This window comes from Festucalex cinctus, chromosome 10, assembly GCF_051991245.1.
Source record: "Festucalex cinctus isolate MCC-2025b chromosome 10, RoL_Fcin_1.0, whole genome shotgun sequence".
Taxonomy (NCBI): Eukaryota; Metazoa; Chordata; class Actinopteri; order Syngnathiformes; family Syngnathidae; genus Festucalex; species Festucalex cinctus.
This window is the reverse complement of record NC_135420.1, coordinates 27,223,689-27,250,092: the sequence shown is the minus strand read 5'-3', so window position 1 is coordinate 27,250,092 and position 26,404 is coordinate 27,223,689. Positions and strand designations below refer to the sequence as shown.

At 42.5% G+C, this 26,404-nt stretch overlaps 1 protein-coding gene across 2 annotated transcripts; it reads left to right on the top strand.

Annotated features, from left to right (window-relative positions):
• The first annotated feature begins 230 nt into the window (after positions 1 to 230).
• Positions 231 to 24,698, top strand: arhgap39 (Rho GTPase activating protein 39). 2 transcript variants are annotated; one of them, XM_077534814.1, is made up of 11 exons: positions 231 to 369; positions 13,253 to 13,675; positions 15,205 to 16,480; positions 17,457 to 17,621; positions 18,360 to 18,545; positions 19,579 to 19,792; positions 19,960 to 20,033; positions 20,478 to 20,677; positions 20,847 to 20,938; positions 21,306 to 21,475; positions 22,599 to 24,698. In XM_077534814.1, the coding sequence occupies exons 1-11, from the start codon at positions 359 to 361 to the stop codon at positions 22,791 to 22,793; spliced, it is 3,006 nt and encodes a 1,001-aa protein (XP_077390940.1). In that variant the 5' UTR covers positions 231 to 358; the 3' UTR covers positions 22,794 to 24,698. The 2 variants fall into 2 exon arrangements, with proteins under 2 accessions (XP_077390940.1, XP_077390941.1); XM_077534815.1 differs by lacking the exon at positions 231 to 369 and adding an exon at positions 10,713 to 10,877.
• The last annotated feature ends 1,706 nt before the right edge of the window (positions 24,699 to 26,404 follow it).

The following is a 26,404-nucleotide window of genomic DNA, read 5'->3' as shown; positions in this document are numbered from 1 at the left end:
CTGAAATAACTCCGCTCTGGGAGGAAGTTAGTCAGTTTCAGAATAAAATTTATTCTAAATTTTACACAGGATGTAACCATAAAAGGGCCATTATGAAGTGCACCAGTGTTTCTTAACGATATCCTTGAGACGCGGAAGCGCCATTCATTTAAATGAGGTATATACTTTCGGAAACGTGGTGTTTTTATCTTATTGTGAAAGCCTTAACCGGATGTGGTCTTGGTGCTTATGGGTAACTTGACAATCGTCTGGCCCGAGTTAGAGGACTGGTTGGACTGCGGCGGCTGCGTTTTCGGCCAACATGGAGCGATTCTCTGTGGAATTTACTCGCGAGGGATTTTAACAACCGCCGGGGGAAATGGCCGAGAGGTGAGTCCTAAAACCGTCGCGTGTTTTCGTCGTTTCGTCGACGGGATGAAACGAGCGATATTGCCTGACGAGGACGGACGGACGGACGGTCGGTCGGTCACCGCGTCCGGGCCACCATTTATCAACGTTCTCGCCGAAGAGGACCGCGGCAGGTGCGCCTGGCTCGGTGTCATGTTCTCGCCGACCCTCGCTGGGCTCTGTCGGCGGGCAGGGGGGCCCCGACGGTGCCCGGTAGGAGGCTGCTGGCGGGCGGATGCCGGTTGCCTGCGTGCACCTGTCGGAGCGAATCGTCCTCACCTCAGCGGAATGCGGCTAATGCTAACGGAGGATGCTAACGGAGCATCAGTGCGGGATGAGGAGGATGGATGAGGAGTCTTCAGCATCCTCACCCTGGACCGAGGCAATCTAATGTTGCCTTTTGTGTCAACAAATATTGTGTATTTATGGAGAAATAATCTTTCCTCGGTATGTTATTTATGGGCATGGGAAAAGTCTCGCATTTTCTGGCGAAATCCAACTTTTTCTAGTCAGCTATTGCGTTTTTTTGTTCACAAATATGGCACTGTAAGTCGTCACATTTTTAGACGTTGAAAGCAAAATGTAAAGTTTTTTTTTTTTTTTTTTTTATGGCCTCTCCCTCATCCCGATGATGGATGAAGGCAGACAGCAGGAAGTGCGGCGCCCTTCTGCTTCCATTGCGACGCCTTTCAGGCACACGTTGCCTTCCTTCTCCCATTCGGCGACTTCGTCAAAGAACGAGGAGGGATTTTCATGTGTGACGTCACAGAGCTGGCAGGCCGCTATTGGCTAGCGCGCCTGCCTTGCAGTATGGAGGTTGACGGTTCAAATCCGGGCACTTGGCATTCCTGTGTGGAATTTGACTGGTAACCAGTCAATTGGTGATCTATCGACCCTTCCGGCGTGACGTCACGTTTGAGTGCGCCCCTTGCGGTGGAGGGCAGGGCGTCAATATGAATGAATTAGAAAACAATCAGCGTGACCTAGAAAATAGGTCAAACAGTTGATCAATCAGCGACCAACGCTATGGTGAACTTGTGCGTGGCCTACGCATGTTCTTATGGCTGTAAGAGAGATGAGATCGTTCTTTCGGTTGCCAGCAGTGATTCTAAACCAGGCGGAAGACAGGGTGGCTAGAGCGAAACTACGACGCAACTGCTTTGCACCCACAAAAAGTACGTGGATATGCTCAGAACATTTTATTTTATGAGGTAGTTTTTCTTCTTTTTCATGTACACTAGGTCATAACATTAACCTTGTAAATTCCAGGCAGATGTGATGAATGTGCCATATTAGTGAAACAATCATTCGTACTTTTTTGCAAAAGTATTCAGGTAATTTTGAACAAAAAGTTAACGATTTAATACGATTATCACAATTAACACTTTTAACTCGGGCTTGACCTCTGCTGAGGAATGTGTTGTAAACGTGCGGTCTCTTGGTTAGCAGCTAGCAAGCTAAGATAGCTTGAAGACTTCGATATACAGCAAGACGATATACGGAAACAAACGATTTAATGAATGACAATTTACAAGATGAAAGTAGCGATCGACGTACTGTTTCAACAAAAACAACATCCACGCTTCCGCTTCCACTTTGCCCTCCAACAAACTCCATTTTTTTGTAGCTAGCGGCTCCTAACGACTGGTTTCAATGAGTCGCAGTAATGTAGTGTCTTACTGAGGACGTTTTTTTTTTGTGACACTTGACATATTTCCCACCTTTTAACGAAAATCAAGCTCTCTCCATTCATTTGTTATGGGACGCTTGCCCTCCGGGAGGCGCACCGGGAGCTAAGCAGTGACGTCAGCTGGAAGGGTCTATATGTGTCTTGACTTTGGCGACTGCTTCCATGGGTTGTCAAGTGCCCAAAAATTAGCTGTCGACCAGTCAGTTGTTTTCTACAATTGGAATGGCGACGAGTACAGGCTTTTCCCTATCTCTTGCCTCTTTTTGGTGCAGGGAAGCCCAAATTTGTAACTGGATGATAAACTCATCTTTTTCCCCATATGCCGAACAGGAGCGCTCAAGTTAGCCGTTGGTAAAAGTGCCGTGAGGTGTGTTCCTGACTCACTGTTCAGCTGCGGTCCGATGGAACATTTAAAACAAGGCGAATTTGAATGCGGTCTGGCCCCCGCGGGAAGGCGAGCCCAGCGCACTCGACCTTTGTTCTGTGTGGACATTTGGGAAGTTGACGAGGAGGAGGAGGAGGAGGAGGAAGAGGCGAGGCTAGCCGGCATCTGGCACGCCATGTTGCGTAGAAGCGGATACACAGCCGTGCTAGCATGGTTAGCCTCGCTTAATAATTGATGTCTGATGCATTTTGCGTGTCACACGGATCGTGTAACCTCATGTAAATCACGACAGGCACGCAAGCGCACACGTTTTGAGCAGCCTGGCTGTTTTGAACCAAGCCTGGTTTATGCCAAAATGCAAATTTTGTGTGAAGTTGACAGACATAATGATGGTACATTATCATTGGGGGTCAAATTATTAGAAACAGCTCTCAGTAACCACAGTAAGGTAAACAAGTATGCTGTTTGTCAATTTTCTAATCAAGTCCTGAAATTTGCCCAGAATTGCTGTTTCTAACTAAAATGGCCGACACCGTGTTCAGGTTTGTTCATCTTGCAATCATCAACATGTCCACTAAAAATCCTGCTACTAAATTAAACTAGCTAATTTCAAAACATCCACCCCCTTTTCGATGCAGAGTTCTCAAAATAAAAATTTGACGCCGCACTCCGTCCAATTTAAATAGCAAACTAGCTTCACAATTTATCATCGCCCGTCTGCATGCCTGCTCCAAATTGGGGTGCATTTGAACTAATTCCATAGTTGGAGTTGGTCAAAGTCCTACCCGTGGAATTTGCTCAAAATGGCTGACTTCCTGTTAAATTTTGGCTGTGGTTCCAAACAATGGCCACCAAATATTCTGGTTTTAAAGGAAACCGGTTTCTGGGGCAAAAACAAAAAATCTTTATACGTGCTACCGATTGGAGATCATTTGGATGGAGTGTATTGGGGGCGGGGGGCACTTTCCCACTCTAATAGGATTACGCCGTATTGTTGAAATGCGTGTGCGTGTTTGTGTGATCGGTTTGTTAAGGTTTGTGTTTATGTGTATGTTTGTGTTGATTGTGTGTGTGCGTTGTGACAAGATGGGGGAATGTGAAAAAGGAGGAGACCAATTTTAATGAACTGTGCTTGTGTGTGTGACTGTTGGACCAATCGGTATTATACACAATTGCACTGACAGGATGTGAAAATGAACGAAATCCCGGCAGCCGTCGTTGTTGTTGTTGTTGTTGTTTGAGTGGTGGCGGCAGCAGATCAACGCAAGAAGCTGCAGCGGAACTCTTTGATTTACGCACTCACACTGGCGCGGGCACGCACACAAACGCACGCTACTCGGTGGGGGAGGTGGCGCGTACGCCACCGAGCTGCCGCCGTCACGCCCAAAAGTGCTTTTTGGGTGCTGAAATGTTAATTTGTCACCTGAAGGAAAAGCTGGCAAACATTGTTAATTGATGCTCTGTGTGGAAAGAAAAGTAAAATTTTAATCCACTTTTGTGGCAAACAACAACAACAACAACATCGCAAGTATTGGCGGCAGGATTTCTTTCTTATCTTTGATTTCACTTTTAGACTACAAGCAAGTAATGAGAATGCATAATGTGTAACACCACAAAGGCGGTCACAACAGCTTAGTACGCTGCAGTAATAATTAATTGTTTTATGCAGGCGATTAAAAAAAAAGAGATGAAAATCAGGAATTAAGAACTACCACAAAGTCTATGGTATACTTTTCATTGCCTGTTTTGTATTGTGCTAGCATAACTCTTTTCTCCCAATAACTTTTTTAAAAATGTTTTAAGTGTCCCAAAGACGTATTTATACGTTTTTTTATTTTGTTTTTGTTTTTTAATGCTAGAGCTTACAGAAGGCTTTGATGCAGCCTCTCAACTGCAGAGAACTGGTGAAGCAATGGTAGTAATTACAATTACGGCCAGCAGGTGGCAGCAGAGTATAAGAGATCAACCAAGGGCCATGTTGAAAAAAAAAAGCTCAATTACTCAAAATTCTAAATAGATTTGTGACTAATGATGAAACTTGGCTATATTGTAATGCTAATTGCTGCAAAACGGAAACATAGAATTATACTTTTTTTTTCTTCGTGATGAAAGAAGAGACTTTAATCTTTCTTGTTTTTATAGCAATAGAACACAATATTCTGTGGGCCTTGCAAAATCTGTCCAAATCCAGTAAAACAGCCTGAAGCGAATGGGATTGCTTCTGTGAAAATGGTTGGGAGTGAATGAGGTAAGCTGGGTGGACTTTTATATGTTAATGTGGTTTTTGCCACCATCTAACACAAGTAACTCTCATTTTTTGCTGACAAAAAAATGGACTATAACTAAAATTAAACATAAGACAGTTACAATTTGTATAAAACTAGCTTAATGCTAACATTGATTAACAATGTTGTGGCACTTGTACAACAGCACTCAGCCGTCATTTATTATTCATCCTCCGCATAGATCTGCACACATGAGTGCCGCACTGACGAGTGCAGACGGCGGAGAGGAGTCGAGACATTATTGTGAATTGGGAATCTCTAGGTTACAACGTGTGTTTTGAGTTAGGAGCGTGGGGACGGAATGAATTCAAGTCGCATCTCGAAGCACCATTAATGTTCACGTGAGGTGGTTCCACCTACGATATGGTGGAAGGGCGGCACGTGCGCATGCTGCGGTGGAAATGCAGACGATGGAAGCAGAGCTGCTCATTTTGTGCACAAGTGTGCGTCCATGTGTGTGCGTGTGCACGTGCTAATGGCTGCGATTGGTCCACAGGGTGTAGGCTGAGGGGTCAGAGTGGTCAAACAAGCCCACTCAAGTGTTCCACTTGCTATTCAAAGCCACTCAACCCCCGCAATATGTGTGTGTGTGTGCGTGAGTGTGGGTGCACGCGTGTATGCGTGTGTGTGTGCGCACAATATGTCTCTTGATGCCCTTGATAGCCTGCTCCGGAAAGTGGAACATTGCAAAACAAAATTGAAGTCGGGTGAACTTGTTCAAGTTATGGTTTCAAGTCAGTGTTGGTTTCAAACAAAGGTTAGGGATTTAAGTCAGGGGGTTGGATTTTAATTTGGGGTTTTAACAGGGTTTCAAATTAAGCTGTAAAAAAACAGGGTTAGGGTTTCAAGCCTGGGTTTGGGTTTAAAGTTAAGGTTTTGAAGCCTGTGTTTCGACGTAAACTTCTGATGTCACGCTAGCTTTGCAGATGTGGCACATGAGAAGCGGCGGAGGGTCACGCCATCGCCAAGGCACCCCCGGTTGCTAGGAGACCGTCTCCCCGGCACTCCACTGATACCTAGCATCTGCTGTAACACACATAACACCTGTGTGTGTGTGTGTGTGAGTTTAATGTGGGATAGAGCATCTTTACGCTTGAGTTTTCATGTTCCGTGACAAAGAAACAATCAGTGTGTTTTGATGAGGCGCAACATGCAGTTTTGGACTCGCAAGGACGCGAATATGCAAAGAGCAAGGGGCTTAAGGTCGAATCTTGGGGAATACCACATTTGAGGCTTGCGCCTGCTATTCTCAGAGAGTCACGGACAGGGATGCCAAGACTTCCTGTCAGGATTCTGGGGGGGGGGACTGATTGATAGTAAACAGAGGATGACTGAGGGTGGAGGCGGGGGCGTGTCACTCGCTGTATCTCTTGATTGGTATTGACCGTGGAATGCTCCGCTCTGTTCGTCATGCACTGATTGGACGCGGGCCGCTCACTGACACGGAAAGGCATTAGTGGATGTGGACCATCCTCGGCGTAAAGTTGATGGGACGACATCCGGGAAAGGATTCACCAAATCAGATTATTGCACATTCTTTCATTCAGCAAAATTCTCAACGTCTCAGAAAAGGAAGCACTGCGAATCCTGTACAAATACACTCGGCTTTTTCATCATTTGATTCCATTTTCCAAATTATATCCATTCAATTGATTTTTTTTTTTTTTAGGAGCCATTAGCCAATTAGCACATGGAACAAGTTGACTGCACAGTAGTTGCTCCCCAAAAGTGTGCGCGCCCACATTTTGTTCTCTGTTGCTAATCAAAACAGCAGCTCCTACCACAGCAAAAACAGTCTCTCAAATGGATTCCAGTGTGAAGTCCTGCCGTATGTCCACTATTAGCGCTTGTGATCACGGCCTGCCACGATCGCTGCTCATCACGGTGGCAGTTGGTCGAGTCGATAGCTGGCGAGCTAACAAGACGAGCTAGCATGTGCTAACGGGGCGGCACGTGCGCTCGCCGGCGCTGCGGAGGACGTGTGTGCGGGCGCGCTCGCTGTTGACAATGAGGACGGTGTGATGGTCGAATGGCGCGAAATCAGCTGATGCTGACTCACTGGCGTGAGGGCGGCTCGCTAGCGCCGTGCGTGCGTCGGGAAAAGAGCAGCTCATGCATTTCACATGAGCCGGCTCACAAATGGGCACAGCGGCGATCAATGTTTAATTAGCCGCACATAGTTTATTAGTCACGCTGCGCGCGCGTCACATGACATTCGCTTGACGGATACAAACGTGTCACGTTGATACGTTTGGAAAACGTTTTTTTACCCGTCAGAAATGAAGAAAAGTGCACTTTAAGGGAGCTGTTTTCGTGCCAAGCACAAGTCTAGCGCTAAGTGCAGTCGAACTAGCAGTCTTTCTTTCTCTTGGCATTTTTTGTAGACGGGCACAGGTTGTGGGAGGGAACACAGCCGACGCCCCTTCTTTTAAATTCAACAGAGAGAAAGACGTGCTGTCTACATGGCGTCTAAATGCAGAACATCAGTGCACTCAAAGTACAGAGCACATTGAAAAAAAAATAGTATTGTTTTGACTTATTGCTTTTAATGGACTGGACAGCTGAAGATGAGACAGGAAATGGAAGCGAGAGGGAGTGACATGCAGGAAAGAGCCACTCGGCACGGGAAGTGAACCGATTAATATAATGGCATGCACATCTGTTTGCCTTTTCCTGGATCAAGTCCACCAAAATCGCATTTCACAACCTGTGCCACAACTTTGCCCTGCTTTTACCTGCTCTAAAGTCTAGTCTACTTCCTGTGAGACTTCCAATGAGACGTTCTCTTCAATGAGACAATTGACTATAAAAATAGGTCGACTGAAAATGTCTGGCTCGAAGCTCTGCCGAAACCACGTTTGGCCCGCCGTCCATGTTTCTTGCCGTTCTTGAGCTCGTCATAGCCAAGTTTTTCTCATGGACTATTGTTGAAGTATTTTCTGTGACTTTTAAGACACTATTACATGTGTAATGTAGATATAATGATGCATGTCAGAAAGAACCAAATGGTACTTTTGGTTTACCTTAAATGGTAATCGCTAGCACGCTGACGCTAATTACGTTTGCTAACTGTTTAGCATAGGCTAATTGTGTGTTGTTTTTAATTGTGGTGTTTCATAACGCTTATGCATTGAAGATGAATAATTAGTAATTGTATTGTTTACCTTAAATGGTAATCGCTCGCTAGTGTGCTAATGCTAATCGTGATTGCTAACCATTCAGCATAGACTAAATTTGTCGTTGTTTAACTCATTCACTGCCTTTGACAAGTATACTTGTAAATTGTATTTTTTAGAGCGGTGCCAAATGGGGGCGAATCTGAGCATGCTCCACTGTAAATATCAAACTTGGAAACAACTTTACTGATGCCCAACCACCGGTAGATGACATCATAGCCCCATTTTATAGGAAATAAACACAGTTTCAGAGTCCATGGGAGAAATGGCTGTTTTTTGGCAAACCTACATTTTTCTGCTGTCAATTATAAAAGAACGGGACGGGACAAAAAGTAGGGAGTCTATTCTGTTATTTGGTAGATTCGGTTTATATATAATTATTGAATGTAATATCACGTGAGTATTGGAAATGTAAAAATTTTCTATAATGACTGGCAGTGAATGAGTTAATAATGCATTATGTACAGAAGATAATAAATAATGAGTACTGTCGTTATATTCACTCAATTCAACTAACCCTTAGTGGATTAACAAAAAAATTGAAAAAAATGTTATTTATTTTTTTTAATATTAATCTAATTAGTGTAATATTAATATGAATTAACTTTAATTAATGAATAGCATTTAAAGAAAATAATTTATTAACATATTTAATAAAATAATTTATGGTGGTAGGGTGATTATTCATTGGAATAATCAATAGGATAATCAACTTTAAAAAGAGAGCCCTCGCTTGTTATGTAGGCAGCTAAATAATCCTTAACCAGAGGTTCGCCCCCTGGTGGTTGGATGACTACTAGTTGAGAAGTTGCTTGATGATATGTCCATATATGAAGGATAAAAATGGCCGACGATCAGTTAATTTCATCGTGGCAGCCAAAATCATGATCACGATTAAAAATGTGATTTATTGTGCAGGACATGCATGTTTTGTATTGGCATTGTTCAATAAATCAAAACCAATTTGCGTCCAATTACTAGAATAATTCATGGGGTAATCACGAGAATAATCCGTGCTAAAAATAACCGATAGCTGCGGCCCAAGCGTTTTACACTCCCGGCGTCTATCCTAAAAAAAATCCTTAGGAAGAGTTGTTTTTAAAACATAACCATGACTCCAAGAGACTTTTAATGGCTTGCGCCAAATGAGTATTTTATAATTAGTCATTAAAAGCGGCGCCGGTGTGTGGGAGGAAAAAGCTGCTACGCTTGAGTTGCAATGACGATGGTGGCACAAAAAGCCTTTGCGCCGGTGCGGCCGTGTTGTGTGGAGCGGCGGGGGGCCCCCGACTGGCACCTCCAATTTTTTTTTCGCGGTGGCATATTGTTCTGGCGGCTTTCCTGGAGGCCGTATTGTGTTGGGGAGGGTCCAGTTGACCTCAGGAAGCTCACCGGGAATCCACGGAGAGGAGATGCTCCGCGCTTGGCTTTGAGCGACTGCGACAGAATGAGTGGAATGCCGCGACGCGGCAGATGGCGGAGGAGGAGCCGCGTCGCCTCTCCTCGGAATAACTCACAAAAACATTCTCCCTCTTCCTTCTCCTCTTTCCCGTCAACGCCGCTTCAGGACATTCCGCGTGGGCCCGCAACTAACGATTATTTTTCAGAATCGATTCATCCGTCGATTCCTTTTTCGATTGCATCTCTTTATTCAAAAGTGCAGAAAATGCGTGAATCAAAACATGAATTGCTGATCACTGCTTTGGTCTCTGTAACATCTGTCGGAAATTGGGCACAAATGTGAAAAGCAGATGTTGGCAAATGACTTGCTTTGCTTCAACAACACAAACAAACAAACAAAAATCAGAGAATATTTACTGTTCACAGGATAAAATTCAGAGGATTTGGACAGTTTGGAGTTAAACAAAGTCAATAAGAATTGATCAATGATCATAATAGTTGTGGATTAATTTTGATAATCAGTTAGTCAAATGTTGCACCTGACTTGCAGTAATTATCAGGGCAGGAGCTATCGGGTATTCTATCGATTATCAAATAAGCATTATTAAACAACAATACTGATACAAAATGAGGTGCAGGTATTGCTTTTGTCCAAACTATTTTAAATTTTTTTTACAGCTGCTACACTTCATCAAACGTTTGAATGAAATTTTGTCACATTTTTTAAATTTAAAATTGTAGGAGAATTTTAATGTTATAAGCTACCACAGTATTTTAATAAAAATATTTCCTGAGAATTTAAATGTTTTTGATTATTTGTTAAAAGTACGTAATGAAAATTTGTCACAATTTTTTTTTTTTGCCCATTTCAAATTATATATGAATTTGAATGTTACAAAATATAAGGATTGGCCAGCACCGATATTTTGGGTATTTGTGATGGATGCCGATACCAGCCATCGATACTTAAAGCAAAAAAAAAAAAAAAAAAAGTAAATAGGTTTGAACTTTTTAAATGTTTTTGTAAAAAATAAAAATTAAAATGTGTTAATTTTTTAAAATTTAGAATTGAGTGAAATTTGTTAAGGTCACAACCGATAACACCGGATTAAGAATATTTTTTTTTTCTTTCCGTGTTGAGTTTGCGTGGTGTTTCTCTAGGTAGTCCGACTTCTTCCGAAATTCATTGAAAACATTAGTTGAAGACTTTAACAGACATACATACGTTGTCAGTGTTGTACAGGAGATAAAACGGCATATTCCGGAAGCTTGTTATGTAAAAAATGTAAAAAAAAAAAAAAATGTGTCGAGGACAGAGTGTTCAGTCTAATTCGAAACGTCTTCTGTGTTTAATCTGGATTACAATCTGGCGGATTTGCTTAGCCGAGCAGAACCGAGCGGCGAGCACTTGAAAGCCAGGAAAGACAAAAAAGAAAGACGTGCACAGGAATGCAAAATAAGCAAAGACAAACGTTGCATTCAGGGACATAAAGCGGCGGGGACGCGTTGAGAGAATGCTGGCCAGCGGACGTGAGAAGATGTCGGCTCTCGTGGTAAAAACGCACTTCGAGCCTCTTTGGATCCGCTCGGAAGGCTCGCGTCGCTAGACGACGCAGAGAAAATAGCTAATTGTCGCATTTTACAATCTTCAGTTGTACAAGTTTTGATCAAGTTTTTGGGAAAAGGTCCCGCAGAACACTGACACTAATATTATTTTTTTGATGGTGCGACACCTCAAATTGTAAAGCAACAAAAACAAGAATGAGATAGAGCTTTTGTTGACAATGTATTTACAGATATACATACAACTGGGGCTGCAACTGACAATTATTTTAACAACAATTTATTTCACTCCAATCCTCGGCTCCTGATGTTCAGAAACGTGCTACTGTGCCTGCGATCTTCAGCTTTTTAACGCTTTTTTTTGTTTCTTCGTTAGCGTAAACTCTCGAACATGAGCTACTCGAGTGTGCGGAATGATGTCACTGGCGTGCGAGCGGCAGCGGGATGGGCGACGCCCCACGGCCATCAGCTGGGCGTGTAGCAAAAAAAAAAAAAAAAACGTGCTGCGACCTTTTAGCCGCTCTGATTGTCCTTGTCTACTTGCGTTAGCGTAACCGACGCTAGCTCACACTTAACACCCCCTCGTCCTGCAATTCCCGCATTTGCCTGCGTGCTTTCCGACAGCGCCTCAAAAAGTTGGAAAATTCCTTCCATGTCCGTATTTCACGCAGAATCGTGACATGGGGAAAAATGGACATAAAAAAAAAAGTAGAAAAATGCCAGCTTTAACAGGCTGTGTGAAAGGGGTTACTGTGTCAATCGTCAGTTTGTCGCTCGTGAATATTTCATCCCGCGTCGTCAGTTTAAAATGGGTCATTTGGAGCGCAAACGCGTGAAGCAATTACGGCCAATTAATCCTCCCGTCGCCCCTGCGGATTTCCAGTTAACGGCCCCCCTTCTGCTCCATTTGACACGGAGGCACTGTGACAGCGTCCGTGCACGAACATGTGCTAAATGCGTTTTTGTGCGGAGATATTTAAGGAGATTATTCATCTATTCCATCCCTGTTATGAAACATGCCAATCAAAAATATTACACACGATTCGCAGTGTTGCCATTTTCACACAGAGAGCCTGCAAAATTGGCCCCTCATTGCAAATCAGAAGTGCAACAGAAACTTGTGTGTGTAAGGGGATAGTGTGAAGTTTTAACACCCGACACTGACTGCGCCGTTGTGGTGATGTCATCTAATTGTCTGAATGCGTGAAGTCACAACAGTTGTGACTGAATAATGTTGGCTCTCCTGAAGCAGCGTAAACAAAAAGGGGGGTAACAGTGTTCCAGATGTATTGCAGCAAAGATAAATATCTTGTGAACTTGGAGCCTTTTACACAGAATTGTGTTGCTTTCCATAACAAGGTTCAGGGTTGAAGAGGATTTGACATTCACAATCTTCAGCAAAAAACAGGCCCTGCTTGAAATACTTCCTGTTTTCACTCTTTCAAATTTCGTGTCAAACATGCTATTGTGCCACCATCTAGTGACCAACAGTGGAATTACACCCAAAATAAGCAGGAGGCAGAACAAAATGGTCGTAACCTGTTAAAAAAAAATAACTAAGTAAATGTCAAAAATGTTGCACAGTTCAACTTCATCTGTATTCACTTAACATCTTACATGGCTGATAAATATGGAGGACCAAAACTGCCAAAATTAAAAATAAATGACTAAATAAATGACTAAATAAATAAATAAATAAATAAATAAAAGACTAAATAAATACATGACTAAATAAATAAATCACTAAAAGTGAAAATAAAAACGGATCTAAAAAATATAATTAAAAAAATATAATTAAAAAAATTAAATATAAATGTATTTATTATTATTATTATTATTATTATTATTATTATTATTATATTTATTATTATTATAAATAAATAAATGACTAAATAAATAAAATGACCAAAAGTGAAAATAAAAAAAAAGACATAAAAAATATAATTCAAAAATTAAATATAAATGTATTTATTTATTTATTTATTTATTATTATTATTATTATTATTATTATTATTATTATTATTATTATTATTATTATTATTATTACTCTAAATAAATAAATGACTAAATAAATAAAATGACTAAAAGTGAAAATAAAAAGGGATATAAAAAAATAATAATTTAAAAATGTAATTTAAATGTATTTATTTATGTATATATTTTTTGCTTTTTTCTATTTCTATTTATTTTTGGGATATAATTTTCAAATTATATTTTTATATCCATTTTTATTTCACTTTTTGTCATTTATTTATTTAGTCATTTATTTATTTTGAAGTTTTGGTCCTCCATAGAGAATAGCATAGCCACATGCTAGCTAACTGATCGTATGTGACCGAGGCCCGCCGTCTGTGTGCCCGCCAGGTTGGAGTGGGTGGAGATCATCGAGCCGCGCACGCGCGAGCGCATGTACGCCAACCTGCTGACGGGCGAGTGCGTGTGGGACCCGCCGCCGGGCGTGCGCATCAAGCGCACCGGCGACAACCAGTGGTGGGAGCTGTTCGACCCCAACACCTCGCGCTTCTACTACTACAACGCCTCCACGCAGCGCACCGTCTGGCACCGCCCGCAAGGCTGCGACATCATCCCGCTGGCCAAGCTGCAGACGCTCAAGCAGCACACCGACGCCGCCAGCCCGCGCCACGCCTCTGCCGCCGCCACCAGCGGAGGGGCGTCGGCCGACAACAGCCCCGGACGCAACAGCGGGGTCAGCCGGGAGGGGAGCACCTCGTCCTCCCTGGACCAGGAAGGGACGGACAAGCAGGCCGGGAAAGACGAAGCCGAGCGGTGAGTGAGGGGACCGGCGGGGGAAGCTAGCTTAATTAATAGCCAACATCTTCACTTAAAAAAAAAAAAAAAAACTCATTTAACTCATTTGCTCCCAAAAACGTATAAATACGTTCTATTTTAAATGCTTTAAGAGTGCCAAAGACGTATTTATACGTTTTTACGTTTGTTTGTTTTATGCTAGAGCATACAGAAGGCTTTGATGCAGCCTCTCAACTGCAAAGAACGGTTGAAGAAATGGTAGTTATTACACAAACGGCCAGCAAGTGGCAGCAGAGCAAAGGAGCTCAGTCAGGGCCGTGTTGAAAAAAAAGCTCAAATACTCACAATTCAATTTCGATTTGTGAATAATGATGAAACTTAGCTATGTTCTAATGCTAATTGCTGCAAAACGGAAACAGATGAATGCATACTTTTCCTGATGAAAGAAGAGACTTGAATCTTTCTTTTGTAGGTTCCATGTTTTTATAGCAATAGAACACAATATTCTGTGGGTCTTGCAAAATCCAGTAAAACAGCCGTGAGTGAAGGGGGTCGCTTCTGTGAAAATGGCTGCCAGTGAATGAGTTAAAAGCAGAATGTTTGTTTCGAAAAGGGCCTGCGGAGGCTGTGCAAACGTTGCGTCCGTGTTGGGCCTTCAAAAGGCTGGAAGCGTCTTTGAAGGCTTCGCTTCTTTGTTGTCACATTCTCACGCTGGCGCCATTCAGCGACCATTCGGCACCCGCTCGCATCCGGGGTGTGCGAGCGCCAGGTGACCAATCAATTTCACACTCGGGTCCTCTCCCGGTCGTCGGCGAACGAGACGAATGCCAAGTGAGGAGCTCGCTCGCGCGCTCGTTCGGTGCCAGATGAAATTCTGTCCCGATTTAAGCTTCCGTGTGAACTCAATGAACTTGATTTAATTAAACACTTGCAACCTTTCATTCTCTAATTATCGACTTGAATTTGCTTTAATCTCCTGCTCTCCCCTTTTCACCTCATTGTGTCTCTTCGCTTTGTATTTTATTTTTTTTTGCTCGTCAGCGAGTGTTAATTTTGTCTGCCATTTTTAATTTTGGTTTCAGTTTTAGTCCAACTTCAGTCATACTTGTTAGTTTTTAACATAGTCAACCCCATCCCATTTTTATTTAGTCCATTTTTAGTCGACTATAAATTTAGCATTTAATCTTTATTTTAGTCCTAGAAAACGTAATTGTATTCGTCTAGTTTTAGTCAACAAAAACTCAACGTTTTAGTCTAATTTTATTCAGGACAATCATTTCACCCCCTGTATATATATATTTTTTGTGTGTCAGGAGATTATATTGAACTTTTTCGGATCTAAAACTATTTCACATTAAATTTCCGGTGCAAAATGTGTGTTGACGAAATTATTTTTGTTTAGTTTTTGTTGACAAAATCAACACGATCATCACCTCATCTTTGTTCCTCTCCTTCCTGCTCTTTTTTTTTTCTTCTTTGTCTCCTCTCCTGTGTCCTCATGTCCTTTCGTCTTACCTCCGCGTCCCGTCTCCCGCTCTCCACACCAGGACGTCCCCGTTCAGGTGGAACACGGGCACGAAGGAGCGCATGCTGATCAAGGTGACGGACCGCGAGCCCAGCTTCCTGTCCCACCAGGGTAACGGTTACTCCCCGTGCGACCCGCCCACGCCGGGGGCCCTGTCGGGCGGCGGCACGGCCGCGCGCAGCCGGCGTTCCTCCGGGGGCGGCAACCCGGCGCCCTCGGAGCCCGACGCCGCCCCGCCGGCCCCGTATCCGGAGCGCCGGCATTCTCCCTTCCTGAAGCGCGCCGAGCTGGGCGGCTCCCAGCGCCGCCCCTCGGCCGACTCGCAGCCGTCGTCGCCGCGCTACGCCTACGAGCCGCCGCTCTACGAGGAGCCGCCCTCCGAGTACCAGCCGCCGCCCATCTACGAGGAGCCGCCCTCGGACGTCCACCTGTCGGATTCCTTCTACGGCGGCGGCAAGTCGCCCTCCCGCAAGACCTCGGTGCCCCTCTACCACTCGCCCAAGCAGTCCCCTTACGGCCAGCTGGTTCTGACCCGGCAAAAGTGTCCGGAGAAAACGCAGAGTCTGGAGTACAGTCCGGTGGGGAAGGAGTACGTCAAGCAGCTGGTGTACGTGGAGCAGTCGTCCTCAAGCCCTCGCTTCAAGACGGCTGACCGCCTGCTGCGCTACGGCACCACCGCCGGCGGATACGGCGGCTCCTACGGTGGCTCTTACACCCTGCAACACAGCCAGTCTCTGATTAGGGACCCCCGCCTGCTGCTGGACTACGGCGGAGAGGGCGGCGAGGGGGGCCAGCGGTTGCTTTACGAGGACTCCATATCCTGGTCGTCCAGCCAGACTCACTCGCTGTCCTCGTCCGGGCCCTTCTCCCCCGGCGGCAACCGCAAGCGCAAAAGCCGCAAGCCGTCGCTGCCCCAGGAGCTGGCCCGCTGCGGGGCCGCCGCCGATGGCGACTTCGGGGGCACGGCGTCGGAGGCCATGCTGGCGCAGGCCCGGCTGGCGTGGGAGGCGCAGCAGGTGATGAAGCAGCGCAGCAGCTGGGACTCGGGCCAGGGCGGCGGCGGCGGCGGCGCGCAGAGCTCCAAGGACGGCTACGAGAGCGACGGCGCCATGCCGCCCCCGCTGCCGGGGCCGGTGGTGCGGGCCTTCAGCGAGGACGAGGCGCTGGCGCAGAGCGACGGCCATCTCTGGAAGAGAAGCACCTTCGAGCGCCTGGGATTCCCTCAAGCGCTGCTGGAGAAGAGTCTGTCCATGCAGACCAGCCTGGCCTCGCCCGAGACGTATCTCCACCCATCACAGGTACCCTGAGGTAGCAAAAGTACTCACAAATTATGGTTGCAAAAGTAGTGGAAACTTTTCAGAACATTTCCAGTCAATTCCATGGGAGGTTAAGCTAGTGAAGTTGGGGAAATTTGTAACTTTTGTCCGGGAAGTTATTGGAGTTAGCAGTTAACAGAGTCCAGGGTAATTTAGATCTCACAAACATGTGTACATATGTAAATTCGACAGAAAAGAAATTGCAAATGAAGCTTGAATATCAAAAAAAACATTTGTTTGAGCTGGGAAAATATACACATCTAAAGCCTCTGGTTGCTAGAATCGTGACCAAGTACTAATGCTGCATTCGAGGATGGTCGGAAGTCGGATATATCCGAGTTGGTTTTTCCCAGTTCCGACATAAAAGCATTCGAGGCGAAAGTAAACAACCAAAATGGCGGATAGTGGTAAATTGTTTTTATTTTGGTTCTTAAAACTAATTTTTTTACCTCTCGCAAACTTGCCTTCTCACAATTTTGCTTTATTTATTGTTTTTATCTTATTTCCTAAACATTCCATACAGTTCAGTAGTTCACCGTATAATTTCATGTAGGGATTTCGCGGCATACTGTCACGTACGTTGCGTTACGTGAAGTTATGTCTAATATTTATGAATGAAGAAAGCTATCTACAGTAGTTTTATACTTGAGTAAATTGTGTTTTACCATTTACGGTCTGTGTTTCTGAAGGGGTCGCCATTGTAGAGTGACGTCACATTGTACTCCGTTGGTGAAGTCGGGGTCTTTTTTTTTTTTTTTCCATGACTTCGCAAGTGGAATTTCCGAGTTCAAGGGGGCGTTCCCGTACACACTTCTTGGCTTGAACTCGTAAAAGTCCAACTTGTGACCATCCTCGAATGCAGCATTAGTAAACTTGGTTAGCAAGCCGCCAGGGCCCGACGGTTACCCGCCTGAAGATTACCACCAATCACTTGACCTTTCACTTTTTCCCGCCTCAGTCGGAGGATCTGGGAGCCTGCGCCCAGTTTGAGGCCAGTCGCAACGCCAGGAACATGATGCCGAGCGCCAGCTGCGGCGTTTTCCCCGAATTCACCCTAAGGAAGCCGTCCTCCGAGACCGACATCGAGAACTGGGCGTCCAAGCACTTCAACAAACACACGCAGGTGCACACACGCTACCTTAAACGCTCGCTTAACTCTTAACGTAAGGTTTACACCAGGGGTGTCAAACTCATATTAGCTCAGGGGCCACATGGAGGAAAATATATTCGTAATTGGGCCGGATCGGTAAAATTGTAAAATAATTTGTAAAACATTGCCGTCAATTACATGCAGATTTTCGCTATTTGTGGGCCAGCCGTAAATTGTGGGGCGCATCTGTACAAATATTGTCCTAAATTTTTTTTGCATAAACCTGTATATTGTTCTCTGATTGTGTGCCGGGTGCCATTAATTAAGTTATAAGGACGTTAATCCTTGTCATATGTGTAGTTGAATGTGTCTTATTCAGCATGTTTGTGTTTGATTCATGTTTTTATTTTTTAAACAAACTAACTTTAAATTGTGTTTAAAATAACGACATTCAGAGCAATTCCATGTACAAGATGCATTGCTCAACTGAGCCTTACTTGTGTAATTATGAATTTATAAGCTTTGATTGTAGCCGGCTGATTAATTGGTCCGACAGTCTTTTTTTTTTTTTTTTTTTTTTAAACTTTACAAAACCATCTCGCGGGCCGGATTAAACCCCATTGCGGGCCTGATCCGGCCCCCGGGCCTTATGTTTGACACCCCTGGTTTACACTGTACGTTAATTTGTGAGCGGCGATTAGCTGGACATTGGCTGTAATAATCACAGTAATAATAATGATGATAATGATGATGATGTGTGCGTGTGGACAGGGTCTGTTCAGGAGGAAGGTGTCCATCGCCAACATGCTGGCGTGGAGCAGCGAGCCCATCAAGAAGCCGATGATCGTCACGTCGGACCGCAGCGTCAAGAAGGAGGCGGTGGACATCTTCAAGCTCATCCAGACCTACATGGGCGATCGCCGCAGCAAAGTCGACCCGCTCTGCGTCGCCCTCGAGGTACGGCCGCCGAAAAAAAGCCGCCGGTGCCTCGAGTCATGAGTTTTTCCAGCTGTTGCTTAGCTGATTTCTCTCTGCATGGCGGCAAGTGATCTCGACTCAAATCACGTGACGACAAACGAGCATCTTTGCCCGAGCAAAGTCCATTTCATAAACAACACAGACAACAATGGTGACGAAAGTCATTGATGTCCTGTTGTTATAACGCTTTTAGTAACGGATATTTCAACATAAATGATGGACCAACAAATGCGGCAGACAACAATACTCACAGACATATTTTGATTTTTAGATGACATTAATTATTTGTCATTTCCATTACATTGATGCTAATTACCATTAGCCCGTCAATGGTGTTTTACATTTAATGTTAGCACTAAGCTAAATGACTTAAATTTTATTTTTATAAGTGACAATTTGGATCATTTTTAACTTTAAAATATTCATTTTGATAAAAAAATAAATAAATAAATTAAGGGGCTTTTAAGGCAGTTTGAGTACATATGATAGGCAGCAGCGCCCTCTGCAGGCATAGTTGAAAGGTTTTTCAACCAAAGCTATTTTTTAATAACTTTTTAAGCAAAGGCAATTAAGTTTTTGAATAAAGCTAAAAAAAAGTTGTTTTTCCTACTCCCTTTTGAACATGTAAACTGTGACTAATTGATGATCATATAAGGTTTTTTTCCTTCTTTTAAATGTTTATTTTCTGCTACTTGTTTATATGTTAAATTAACAAACAAACAAGAAAAGCCATCTTTTTTTTAATTTTTATTTTTAATGAAAGGTTTTCTTGTTAGCATCTTAGCCGTTAAGTTTACACCATTTTGAACCTGAATATGAAAGTTTTAATTTTCTGATACAAATGCATGTGTTTGACATGATCAAATAATTAGCAATGTGAAGTGAAGAAATTCCAATTGAAGCAAAGAAGCCCACTGTCGTTTCATGACTTGTGACTTGTGATCTAAATATTTGCAACTTCATAACTTGTGATTTTATGGTTAAAAGTTGCGCTTCACCATGCCACCATCAGGTGGTGGTACGCGGGTGGAGCAACCAGGGCCTGCGTGACGAGCTGTACATCCAGCTGTGCCGGCAGACGACGGAGAACTTCCGCTACGACAGCCTGGAGCGCGGCTGGGAGCTGATGGCCATCTGCCTGGCCTTCTTCCCGCCCACGCCGCGTTTCCACAACTACTTGGAAGGTTACATCTGCAGACACATGGACCCACTCAACGACACCAAGGGTACGCTAATTTTTCACAAGCTAGCAAAAAACGCTAGCCAAGATTTGATATCTTGACCGCCTCTTGAAATATTAGAAACTGCTGTCAGTATAAATCAAAATTATTTTATAACGTTATTAAAATCAAGCCATTTTCAAAGATTTTTATTTGTGTGATATTTTGTTCAGGAGTGGCTATAAGCAGCTACGCGAAACATTGCTACAGGAAGCTAACCAAGGCAGCGCTCACCGGAGCCAAGAAGGTACCGCCCATTACCATCTGATCCCATTTAGTCCGGTCGCTGATCCATATATACGACTGGATAGCCGATAGGCCAAGACTTTTGAGGTCGCGAGGCGGCCATATTGCTCCTCCCAAGAAACGTTTCTCGCCATACGATCCTATACAGTTACAATATTGAAATTGGAGAAAATTTGAGACAGTACTACATTTTACAACTTGCCTTAAATACATGTATAAATTATATGCTGAATGATGTTTATATATATTTTGAAATTAAAAATACAGTACAGTAGTCTGCTCGCGAGGTGGGAGTAACAAGATGGCCGCCCTGTAACAAGATGGCCGCCCTGTGACTTCAATGACTTGCACTATATCGTGTATGGGCTATCGGCTATCCAGGCATACATATACAGGTCATTGAGTCCGGTCCGGGTCACGCGTGTCCACCCACGTCGGTCCGCAGGGTCTTCAGAAGCCGTGCCTGGAGGAGATCCAGCACGCCCGCAACGCCATCTTCAGCCCGTCCATGTTCGGCTCCTCCCTGGAGGAGGTCATGGCCCTGCAGAGGGAGCGCTACCCGGACCACCAGCTGCCCTGGGTCCAGACCCGCCTGTCCGAGGAGGTCCTGGGCCTCAACGGGGACCAGACGGAGGGCATCTTCAGGTCGGGAGCGCGCTTTCCGTCTCGATAAAATTTGCAAAGCAAAGTGATGTAGCATAACCCCCCCCCCCCTATCAAGTTGGACATTTTGGGTCAAGGGCAGCCATGTTAAGCCAATTCAAGCTTGAACATTTTGTCACATAAAAATATAAAGTCGTGCTTGTATGTCCAGGGTTCCGGGAGACATCGATGAGGTGAACGCTCTCAAGCTTCAAGTGGACCAGTGGAAAATCCCCACGGGACTGGAAGACCCTCACATTCCAGGTCCGACACCGCCAGAACATTGAAACCGCAGTCTCAAAAAAAAAAAAAAAAAAGTGGCTTTTTTCATCCATTTAACTTTTTAACATTTAACTAATTTTTTTACATTTGTTTTTCAAATTTATTTAATTTTACTGTATTTACTTTTTAAAGCAGGCTTGCTAACTTTTTTTTTTTTTTTTATGGTTTAGTTTTAGTTTTTAAGGACATTTCTGCTATAATTTTGTTTTTGTAATCTTTATGTCGTTTGAGTTAGCAAAAGTGCTGCCATTTCTATTTCATTTGATGAGCATTTTTCTCCCTGATGTAAGTTGATGATTATTTGTCGCGTTTTGACTGAACACGTTCCGCATGTTTGATGTGCACGCAGCGTCGCTGCTGAAGTTTTGGTACCGCGAGCTGGAGGAGCCGCTCATCCCGCACGAGTTCTACGACGAGTGCGTCAAGAACTACGACAACGCCGAGGCCGCCGTCCAAGTGGTGCTGGGACTGCCGCACATCAACAAACTGGTGCTCTGCTACCTCATACGCTTCCTGCAGGTACCAGCGCGCACCATTCAGCATACTGGGGGGGTAAAAACGCCAATTGTTTAATTAAATTAAAATACATTTAAGTTTACTTAAATACATTTTTAAAATCATGCACAATTTTTCAGTGTTATTTATAATTAATTTCATTATAATCAGGTGCTTTTCTTTTCCTAAAATGCATGTTCATTTTTTTTTTTAAATGAAAGGAAAAAATGAAGCATTAATTTTCATTTGTGAGCCAAAATTTGCATAAAGCTTTTTTTTTTTACATTGTTAATAAAAATAATAAAAATAATCATTTTGAGGGGAAAAAATATCAAATATAATAAATTTTATAATAATTAATTAATAATTAATAATAATGACTATAATTTTTAGTTATATAAAATAACACATTTTTGGGAGGGAGCTTTGTTTTTTGAGTATTTTTGTAACCTTTTTTTTTAAGTAATTTTTTAATGTTTTTTTGAATATTTTTTTTCTGTTTCATTGAACTTTTTTTCTGTCGTAAAAAAAATATTCAGAAAAATAGGGAAAGAATTATTCAGAAAAACAGGAGGAAAAATTACTAGTAATTTTTTTTTCTGTTTTTTTAATTTATTTTTTTCTGTTTGACTGAATATTTTTGAATATATTTTTCTGTCATAAAAAAAAATATTCAGAACAACAGGCAAAAAATTATTCAGAAAAACAGGATGAAAAATTACTAGTAATTTTTTCTGTATTTTTTATTTACATTTTTTTCTGTTTTACAGAATATTTTTGAATATTTTTTTTTCTGTCAAAAATATTTAGAAAAACAGGGAAAAATATTCAGAATAACAGAAAAATGAAAAGAAAATTGCAAAAAAAAACAAACAAAAACAAAACAAAGCTCCCCAAAAAAAATTGTCAGAAAAACAGGAGATTTTATTTTTTCAAGTGAATGCAATACGCTTCCGTAATAAATAAATATAATTATAAATATTTAAAAACAATAATCAAATAATCACAAAATATTAAAATAATAAAAAATAAAATACATAAAATAATAAAATATGGAAAAGTTTCTGAGTTTTTAATGAAATGTTTTTGAATTAGACTGACCGTAATCCCTTTTTTGCGCGTCTCACGTTGCCGCGGCGACGCGCAGGTGTTCGCGCAGCCGTCCAACGTGTCGGTGACCAAGATGGACGTCAACAACCTGGCCATGGTGATGGCGCCCAACTGCCTGCGCTGCCAGTCGGACGACCCGCGCGTCATCTTCGAGAACACGCGCAAGGAGATGTCCTTCATCAGGCTCCTCATACACACGCTGGACACCGGCTTCATGGACGCCATCCTATAACCCCGCCCCCTCCCGTAAAAAAACACAACAAAAACAAAAACGTGCAAACCAGAAGGCGGCATCATGACCCACCGCCCTGCGGTACTCCGCGTGCCTTTATGGAAAGCCCCTCCTACATTTTCTCCACAGCCATTTGTCGTCACCCGGTCGATAATTCAGCGCACTAGTAGCAAGTAGCAAGACTATTGTCTCACTAGTGACGTTTTCCCCCTTCTGTATGATTTCTGCATTACAGCAACTTTGATGTACTAGTACGACGGTTAGTCCATGTCACCAGTGAGGCATGCTTAATTGTCAAGTCATTGCACTAGTAGAACTGCTCGGGAGCATTAGTACAACAAGTATATAGTACCTTACTACTAGTGACATTTTCACAACTGCCTTCCACTCCTGTGACATTTCTGCACACTAGTACGACTACGGTGCACTAAATATTACATGTGAGGCAAAACCATGCACTAGTTGTGATATGCATGCTACTAGTGCTACTTATGAAGTACTAAATGTTAAAATAGAATAATTTATAGTAGCATTAGTCACACGTGGTTTTGGACTAGTGCAATACCCCCCTCACTTGTAACATGTAGTTGTCCTGCTAGTATGCAGAAATGTCATATAGTTGATGTTCTACTAGTGCTCCGGTTTTATTTTGGGAGGATCTGGAGAGTACTAGTACATGGAGGATTTTAAACTAGTTATGAAGCATGGATCCAGCTTAAGGTTGTACTACTAGTGCCAAATGTGGCACTACTAGTGTAGAAAATGTTACTAGTGCGCCATTAAACGTCTTACTATTGAGAAGAAGACTAGTACTAGTTCATGGATTGTAAGCTGGGTCTGAATGCTGTGGAGCAAATGCTGCAAGGTCTTTCCATATGCCTTCACAGTGCAGGACCAGGAAACCCCGCCCCCTTTGACGCTGTCCGGTCATGTGACCTCCCGCCGCCGCGACTCGCCACTGATTTGTGAATGTGTCTTTTGGTTTACTCGTTTCACACCGTTGAACGCAAACGTGATTCTCCCAAAAAAAAAAAAAAAAAGCCCCTTTCACGCAGCACCGCAAGTGCCGACACTTTCGCACACGAAGACGAGCCGGAACTTTCTTCTGTCTGTGTGAAAGGGTGCGAAAGTGGGTGTGAACAAAACCGGTGGGACCCATTCCAGGACACGAGTTTGGGGGGAAAAAAAAGTGGACTGGCGCCTTGAGATACAAGTGACCCAAATTATTAGTTGGCGCCTTGAGATACGAGTGTCTTTTGCAGACACACGTGTGCTAATTTCTCTCTAAAAGACGATGTTGCATTCAAAGAAAAGCTAAATCGTTTAAAAAAAAAAAAAAATGTCTTCATGAGGATTTTGGAGGTTAGAGAAGCCGACTGACATGTTTTTTTTTAACCTGCTCTTATTTTTTAACGTGTAATTTATTTATTTATTTGATTCCTTCTTGACGTGTTGTACGCGTGTCAGGCGAATGTGTGTGCGTGTGCGTACAGACAAAAATAAAAAATAAACAAGGAAAAAAAACGACGTATAGAGAAAGTGCTGTGAACGTTAACGAGACAAAACGAGCTTTGAAAGACTTTTGGTAAATTTCCTCACGTTGATTGAAGTTTCCGAGTCTATTTAAAGGCGTCCCCCATGTGGGCGTGGCTAAGCCCTGCCGAGCGGCCAATCAGCATGCACCATGTAGTGGGATCGAAGCGGATTGTTTCAATTTCAAAGTGAAAAAGAAAAAAAAGTTGTTTTTATATAAGGACGTTTTTTTGTTTGTTTGTTTGTTTTTTTACTCAACGAGATGAGGAAGAAGCGTGAGGAAGTTCCGTGTTGTTTGTGTCACTGTCACTTCCTGTCCAGACTGAACGTGTACCAGACAATTTTTTTGCTTTAATAAAAGACTCAAAACAACTTTTGTCTTGACTTGGACGTACTTTTTACTTTTGATGCTAACACGTCATTAAAAAAAGCCTCACTATACATGGATGTTTAAAAAAAACAAAAAAAACGCCTTACTATACATGGCCGTTAAAAAACTATTCCATGGTAGTTTTTTGTTTGTTTGTTTTTAAACTACCATGGAATAGTTTTTTAACGGCCATGTATAGTAAGACTTTTTTTTTTTTTTTTAAATGAATGTAAGGCAGTTTTTTTTTTTTTATTATTAAATGACCATGTATACTAAGGCAGGTTTTTTTTTTAATGACCATGTATAGCAAGGCGTTTTTTTTTGTTTTGTTTTTTTTATACGACCATGTGGCAGGGTTTTTTAACGACCATGTATAGTAAGGCGTTTTTTTTTTGTTTTTTTTAACCGACCATGTATAGCAAGGCTATTCTTTTTTTTTTTTTTTTTTTTTAAACGACCATGTATGGCAAGGCGTTTTTTGTTTTTGTTTTTTTTAAACGACCATGTATAGCAAAGCTTTTTTTTTTTTTTTTTTTTTTAAACGACCATGTATAGTAAGGCATTTTTTTTTTTTTTTTTTTTTTTTAAACGACCATGTATAGCAAGGCGGTTTTTTTTTGGTTTTTTTTAAACGACCATGTATAGCAAGGCGTTTTTTTTTTGTTTTTGTTTTTTTTAAACGACCATGTATGGCAAGGCGTTTTTTTTTTTTTTTTTTTAAACGACCATGTATAGCAAAGCTTTTTTTTTTTTTTTTTTTTTTAAACGACCATGTATGGCAAGGCGTTTTTTTTTTTTTTTTTTTTTTAAACGACCATGTATAGCAAGGCGGGGTTTTTTTTGTTTTTTTTAAACGACCATGTATGGCAAGGCGTTTTTTTTTTTTTTTTTTTTAAACGACCATGTATAGCAAGGCTCTTTTCTTTAAATGAATGTAAGGCAGTTTATTTTTATTTTTATTTATTTTTTTTTTAACCGACCATGTATAGCAAGGCTTTTTTTTTGTTTGTTTGTTTTTTTAAACGACCATGTATAGTAAGGCGTTTTTTTATTTTATTAATTTTTTTTAAACGACCATGTATAGCGAGGCCTTTTTTTTTTTTTTTTAAACGACCATGTATAGCAAGGCGTTTTTTTTTTTTTTTTTTTTAAACGACCATGTATAGTAAGGCGTTTTTTTTGTATTTGTTTTTTTTTAAACGACCATGTATATCCATCCATCCATTTTCTTGACCGCTTATTCCTCACAAGGGTCGCGGGGGCTGCTGGCGCCTATCTCAGCTGGCTCTGGGCAGTAGGCGGGGGACACCCTGGACTGGTTGCCAACCAATCGCAGGGCACACAGAGACGAACAACCATCCACACTCACACGCACACCTAGGGACAATTCGGAGCGCCCAATTAACCTGCCATGCATGTCTTTGGAATGTGGGAGGAGACCGGAGTACCCGGAGAAGACCCACGCGGGCACGGGGAGAACATGCAAACTCCACCCAGGAAGGTCCGAGCCTGGACTCGAACCGGAGACCTCAGAACTGGGAAGCGGACGTGCTAACCACTAGACTACCGTGCCGCCCACGACCATGTATAGTAAGGCTTTTTTTTTTTTTTTTTTTAAAGACCATGTATAGCAAAGCGTTTTTTTGTTGTTTTTTTTTAAACGACCATGTATAGCAAGGCGTTTTTTTTGTTTTTTTTTAAACGACCA

What these genes read in the sequence shown, in the direction of transcription:
- arhgap39 (XM_077534814.1), top strand. An exon ending in CGTATCTCCACCCATCACAG is followed by an intron (nt 16,481 to 17,456) that starts GTACCCTGAGGT and finishes TTCCCGCCTCAG; the next exon opens with TCGGAGGATCTGGGAGCCTG. An exon ending in CGCTCACCGGAGCCAAGAAG is followed by an intron (nt 20,034 to 20,477) that starts GTACCGCCCATT and finishes GTCGGTCCGCAG; the next exon opens with GGTCTTCAGAAGCCGTGCCT.